General features: G+C 37.7%; 1 protein-coding gene across 1 annotated transcript; it reads left to right on the top strand.

The window, feature by feature from the left end:
- The first annotated feature begins 4,422 nt into the window (after positions 1-4,422).
- LOC150053221 (olfactory receptor 5P76-like) lies at positions 4,423-5,367 on the top strand. The gene has a single exon (XM_090348970.1). The coding sequence runs from the start codon at positions 4,423-4,425 to the stop codon at positions 5,365-5,367; it is 945 nt and encodes a 314-aa protein (XP_090205096.1).
- Positions 5,368-6,652: the final 1,285 nt, after the last annotated feature.

Below are 6,652 nucleotides of genomic sequence, written 5' to 3' on the forward strand. Positions count from 1 at the left end.
AGAGGGAGACAGAAATGGAAGGCAAAGGGTGAACAAATGCAACAGTGATATTCACTAGAACGCTATGAGGAAAATGAACTACACAAATTATCAGTGAGGATGGGAAGGGAAAACTGGGAGACAATAAAAGACATTATCCAAAAAGCAATGTACTCATTACTTGGCTTATGTAACTGTTATTGTTGGACATCATTGCTTTCAGCCCCCTGAGGAAGTAAGATTAAAACATGGCACCTGGCAGCTTGCCAATGAGTCAGCCTTGCTGACCAGGAAGTTTCTTTGCATTTGTCGATTTGTTTCTTCCACGCTCATGGATAGAGTGAGATGACTAGATTTTTTCCATGTTTGTTTGCTGCTTGTGCTGTTGACCTTTATTGTGTTTGGCTTCTTAAGGATATAGATAGTCTAGGATATCCGGGGAAGAGGAGAAAGGCAGAGAGAAGAAGAGAAGCAGAGAGAAAGAAGAAAGGACAGAGAAATAAAACATCTGCTTGCAGCCACTTGAGTCTGTGAGCATTCCCAGTCTGCCTCAGAAGTGATGCGTCGTTGTGGCAGGCAGTGACAAGTGGAGGCCCGCATGGGGAACGTTTGTTCATTTCACTTCGGCACAGTGGGCAAGTACTGAAGAACCTCTCGGAACAACTTGGACGTAACATGGAATGCTGAGATATGTAACTTGATGTCCTCTCTACGTGCACAAATAATCAGACACATGTTAATATTCCAACCTTGGATATTTGGACATCTTTATTTGACACTGTTTTGGGATTTGGTCAAAGGTGGGCAGGATTGATCAGTTTTGGTTTGTTTTTATCTGTTATAATGGTAATATGTCTATATTGTTTGTGTAAAATAATACAAAATCAATGCAGACAGCGAATGCTAATATGACAGGCGTTTGCTGCCATGGAAACAGGTGCCTCCCCTCAAGTCTGGCTTGCTTAAATGGACTGTTGGTAGTCAGAGATGGGTAAGTCCCAGCTGTTAGCCTATCAGCCCAAGACAGGAGTCAAGTAAGGAGTACTTGGTGATCCCATGACGGGTAAGAAGACTAACGAGCTTGGAGAAACCTAAGACAGGCACAGTCGATCTGATATGATGGTAGCCCCAAGTGTCCTAGGTCCTTTTCTTTTTCTTCCTTCTTTCTTTCTTTTGTTCTCTTCTCTAAAATAAAAGAGGGGGAGATGTTGTAGACCACTGATTTCAGCCTCCTGAGGAAGTAAGATTATAAATGGCACCTGGCAGCTCACCAATGAGTCAGTACTTGCTGACCAGGAACTTTTGTTGCATTTGTTGATTTGTTTCTTCTGTTCTCATGGATAGAATGTGATCACTAGATTTTTTCCAAGTTTGTTTGCTTTATTGTGATTGGCTGCTTAAGGATATAAATGGTGTAGGATTTCCGGGGAAGAGGGGAAAGACAGAGAGAAGGAGAAAGGCAGAGGGGAGGAGAAAAGTAGAGAGATGGTGAAAGGCAGAGAGAAGGAAAGGCAAAGAGAAGGAGAAAGGCAGAGAGGAGGAGAAAAGTAGAGAGAAGATGAAAGGCAGAGAGGAGGAGAAAGGCACAGAGAAGGAGAGAAGGAGAGAGAAAGAAGAAAGGAGAGAGAAATAAAAATCTCTGCTTGCAGCCATTTGAGTCTGTGGTCATTCTCAGTCCGCCTTCGAAGTGACCTGTCGTTGTGGCAGGCAACGACAGTTATGCCTCTCTACCTGACTTTATAATAACAATGAAATGGTTTTTAAAAAGATGATAAAAATTGTAAGCCTTGACCTTCATGTTGGTTGACCAAGAAACAAGATTATCTCAGGGTACTCAGTATGCAAATAGATAATCCAAACTTCCCCGAGTTCCATCAAACCACGTGATAATTACAACCAGAAAACAAGCTACATACAGGAGCAAAGGGAAGCAACAACCAAGAGAATGAAGCTTTAATTTAGGAAATTTTTATGTTAGTTATTTCAGGCCCTAATGTTAATTAGATTAAAGAGGAAAGGAATCGTTGAAACCACATGTTAGTCTCTGATACCTAATTATTAGGAGGTTGTCAGCATTCTGTATGCTATATTTGGGGGCTCAAAAGCTGTCACCATGCTTCACAATTCCTATTACTAGAAATGTCTTTTGGAATACTACGTGAAAAAGAGACAGGAAATTAAGGGGCTCATGAACAACAGTATGGAATGGTTAAAGATAATGCTAGGTTTTATCCCTTAAGTTTAGCACTTTTTCTTAGATATACATATCAAGATATTTAAGATTCCTATGCCTATATGAGGCTATTTGTCTGATTATACTGACTATTAAATGTTAAACAAAAATAATAGTTCTGTGCCTACAGAACTAGATATAAATGAATAAATTGACCACAAGAGAATTGGTAACACCTTGAAAGATCAGTTTTGTTATGAGAATTGAATTGCTCACTATCCACTGAAGAACCTCATAATGTTCCATGATGCTTTTGAATTCCTAGTTGAATCTCCAGCTTATTGGGGATTTATACCCAAAGGAGAACCAAAAATATATTTCAAGCTATATGGTCATTGTACCTTTGCGCTGTTCCTAAAAGATGAGAATGTGTTCTCATTCTAAGAGGTAGGAGTTTGGTTTGCATAAAATGTTTTTCTCTCGACAGAAACTCACCCGATCTGAGCACTACCCAAACTTGACACTGTGACAAAATGCTAGCTTTGAGATTTATTGTCTGGTATTGATATTTAATGTTAATTTGATAAATACCTGTTTATAAATCTGATTTTCAAAGGGTCAAGCATGGTGTACAAAATGTTTGGTATATATGTTCATCAGATTTAGAGTTTAGTTTCAATACAGCCACAAGCTCAGAAATCCTTCTTAGATTTTTTTAGTTTGTACTTCATACAAATATACATTATGTTCAAAGTGACTGCTTCATGTTTAAAATTGCCACTGAGAAATCATTATTATAGCAGAAAGTTATTTATTTTATTTGAATGAACATACTTTGTATTGCTTAATACTAATGTTTTTCTTCCAAGTGATTGCATTGGAATTTCAATGTATTTGCTGAAATACAATTACTCAGTTCAAATATATAAAAATTGCCAACAAACTTTAACAATTCAGTGAAACATTCAGCAATCTTTATAGCACTAATTTAGAACATTTATCTGCTATCAGAAATACTTTTATTACTTCTTAGAAAGGGTTATATTCAGCTGATGACTACTTGACATGTCAAACAATCTAGGCAATTCTATCACATGTTGGCATTAAGAAGGTTAAACAAGTATGTTTTGTATTTATTTCTGGGTGTATTGAACTTGGTGCTTACTACAATTTAATTTAATTATTGCATGGTATGAAAGTTACATATCTGTGTTTGGCAATTACCCAAATAAAAAATATGTAACTTGAATGTAGATTGTTATATAATCAAAGAAGTTACATAGAATTCTTTTACCTCTTATAAGTCAATTCTACATGATAAAAATATAATATCATCTGGAGCCAATGACTCAGGCCTGTAATCCTAGCTACTCAGGCTGGAGTCTGATGATCAAAGTTCAAAGTCAGTACAGGTGGCAAAATTCAGGATACTCTTTTTTTTGATATCCTGAGCTTGAACTCAGAGCTTGTCCATTGTCCTTGGGCTTTTTCAAGTCTAGGCTCTAGTACTTGAGACACAGCACCACTTCTAGCTTTTTCTATATATGTGGAACCAGGAAATCAAACCCAGGTCTTCATGCATGGTAGTCAAGCACTCTACCCTTAGGCCAAACTTCCAGCCAATATTGCTTTTCTTTATCTTTTGTTTGCTCCAAGATATTCTTGTCTCTGCTTACCCACCAAAGAGCTACAAGTACAGCTATGGATCAATTGTTAGAACCTTGAGTATAAAAAGCTCAGGGACAGTGCCCAGGACTGGCACACATATGAAAAGAAATACTATTTTTGGAACATATAATAAAATATATGTATAGCACACATTACAATAGGTACATAAGTTTTAGTTGCCTATTAAGACTTTGACAAGCACATATGTATGCATATGTATGTATATTTATCCAGTAAGTGAATATATATTAAGTGCTATCTGAGCTTTCCTTGCAATAACCTATTTATGTTATTTTTAACAGTATACTCTGTCGTCCATGTGGTTTTATTCATCTATTTTGAAATTTTATTTCCTTTAAAACTAAATATTACATAGATTAAAGGAGATGGAAATATAAATGGAAAGAAAGTATAGGCTTGAATATTGAGGGTGATTTTGCTAAAATCAAGTTTTAAATTATACATGTGAATGTATACTGGGTCCTTGAATATGGTTCTTATAGCATTTAATATGCAATAAGAAAAATACAATCATTGTGTTTATTAATTTTTGATGTAATCTATTTATCCTAGAATTGTTCTGGAAGCAGCTCCATGGTCTGATGGATTCCCTGGGGGATGGGAACCACACTGCAGTGACAGAGTTCATTCTGCTGGGCTTAACACATGATCCAGTCCTTCGAGTCTTCCTCTTCATCATCATCCTCTGCATCTACCTGGTGACCATATGTGGAAATCTCTGCACAATCCTGCTCATCAGAGTCTCCACTCAGCTCCACCACCCCATGTACTTTTTCCTCAGCAATTTAGCTTTTGCTGACATGATCTTTTCATCCTCTGTCACACCCAACATGCTGGTTAACTTCCTGGTGGACAAAAACAGGATTTCCTACCATGGATGTTGCATTCAGCTGGATACAGTTGCTTTCTTTGGGGCAGTTGAGTGCTTTCTTCTGGCTGCCATGGCCTACGATCGCTTTGTGGCCATCTGCAACCCACTGCTCTATTCAACCAAAATGTCCACACAAGTCTGTGTGCAGTTACTTATAGTGGCTTACACCAGTGGTTGTTTTAATGCTTCATCCTTTACTGTTTCTTTCTTTTCTTTAGTGTTCTGTGGACACAATACTGTCAATCATTTCTTCTGTGATTTTGCTCCTCTACGTGAGGTTGCCTGTTCTGAAGACAGTGTCCTTATACTTCTTTCCCCATTTACTGCTGGCTCCGTCCTTGTGTTCACAGTGATTGTGATAGCCGTGTCCTATATCTACATCCTCATCACCATCCTGAAGATGCGCTCCACCGAGGGCCGCCACAAGGCCTTCTCCACCTGCACCTCCCACCTCACAGCAGTTGCTCTCTTCTATGGGACAGTTATGTTTATTTATTTGATGCCCAAGTCCAGCTACTCCACTGACCAGAACAAGGTGATATCTGTGTTCTATATGGTGGTGATCCCCATGTTGAACCCCCTCATCTACAGCCTCAGGAATTATGAGATGAAGGGGGCTCTAAAGAGACAGCTGGGGAGGAAAAAGTTTCCTTAATGAGATATTACTTTGTATATGTTCTTATCCCCTTGGCATTGCATAGATGTCATATAAAAAGGAAGATGAGTATCTGGTTATCATCATTCTCATAATTATCCTTAAAGTCAGACAGTGTAGTTGCCATTGAACAAAGTGGTCCATAAATAAATATGTCTTGTTAATGTCATTCTGAATATTTGTTTTGACATGTGTCCATTTGTGAATGTGATGATTTTTCAGTTAACACAGGGCTTAAGTGTTTGAATTACTCACTCAGAGTGAAGGATATGACTCATATCCACAGGGATATGCGTCTAGAAAACCATATATATACAAACAGGAACATAAATTGTGTTACATTAGATAAAATTTTATTCATACATTTAAAAGGATTTTTTTTCACGGCCAGGAGTGTGGCCTAATTGTAGAGTGCTTGCCTAACCTTCACAAAGGCTTGAGTTTAATTTCTCAGTACCCCACACACAGAAAAAGCCAGAAGTGATACTGTGGATTAAATGGTAGAGTGCTAGCCTTGACAAAGCCCAATGACAATGGCCAGGATTCGAGTTCAATCCCAGGACTGACAAAAATAAGGAAATGTGCAAAAATTTTTTCAATGTCATGTCTCAGTGAAGTTGTACCTTGCTGTGACTTGGTTCTTAAATATTGCCAAAGGTGGGTATTTATTAAAGTGTTGGTTCCCAGTGCAGTGCTATTTGGAGATGGTGGAAACATCAAGAGATTGAGTCTAGTAAGGGTTATCTCAGGGGGAAAGGTACCCCAAACTCTGCCTTTTTTGTTTAGTTTTCTGACCATCATGTGAATAGCTTTAGTCTACCATGTGTGGCTGCATGCTATGTTATTGAGAGCCTCAGGAAGACAGCCATTACATTACCTACGGAAACTTCCAAAATTATGTGCCCAAGCATATCTGATATGCATGGGATTTCATATATCAGCTGCTTTATTTTACAGTAACAGAAAGTTAACTGGAGTTTATCCTATGCTGTATTCATTTCATCATCAGATTATTGTTACAATTCCTTGTAGAATTTGGATCCAGAGTGCACTGAATCTGTAAATCAACTTTTGGAGAATAGAATTTTTGCTTTATTGATTGTGGGTTCTCCAGCTTTTAATATGGTATTGAAAAAGGTATCTCTTTCTGCTTAAATAGGTTACCTTTAATTTAACATTAAATTTTTTTAGTAAATGCATCTTGCCTTCTATTCAGAAATATATTTCCAAATATTTTGAGGAACTTTAAGTTCATTTTTATTACACTTCAAACACACTTTTTACT

The sequence above is a fragment of the Megascapheus bottae genome, chromosome 16 (assembly GCF_031878675.1).
Source record: "Megascapheus bottae isolate mThoBot1 chromosome 16, mThoBot2.hap1, whole genome shotgun sequence".
NCBI classification, from domain to species: Eukaryota; Metazoa; Chordata; class Mammalia; order Rodentia; family Geomyidae; genus Megascapheus; species Megascapheus bottae.

What these genes read in the sequence shown, in the direction of transcription:
- LOC150053221 (XM_090348970.1), top strand. Translation starts at nt 4,423, where the DNA reads ATGGATTCCCTGGGGGATGGGAACCACACTGCAGTGACAGAGTTCATT.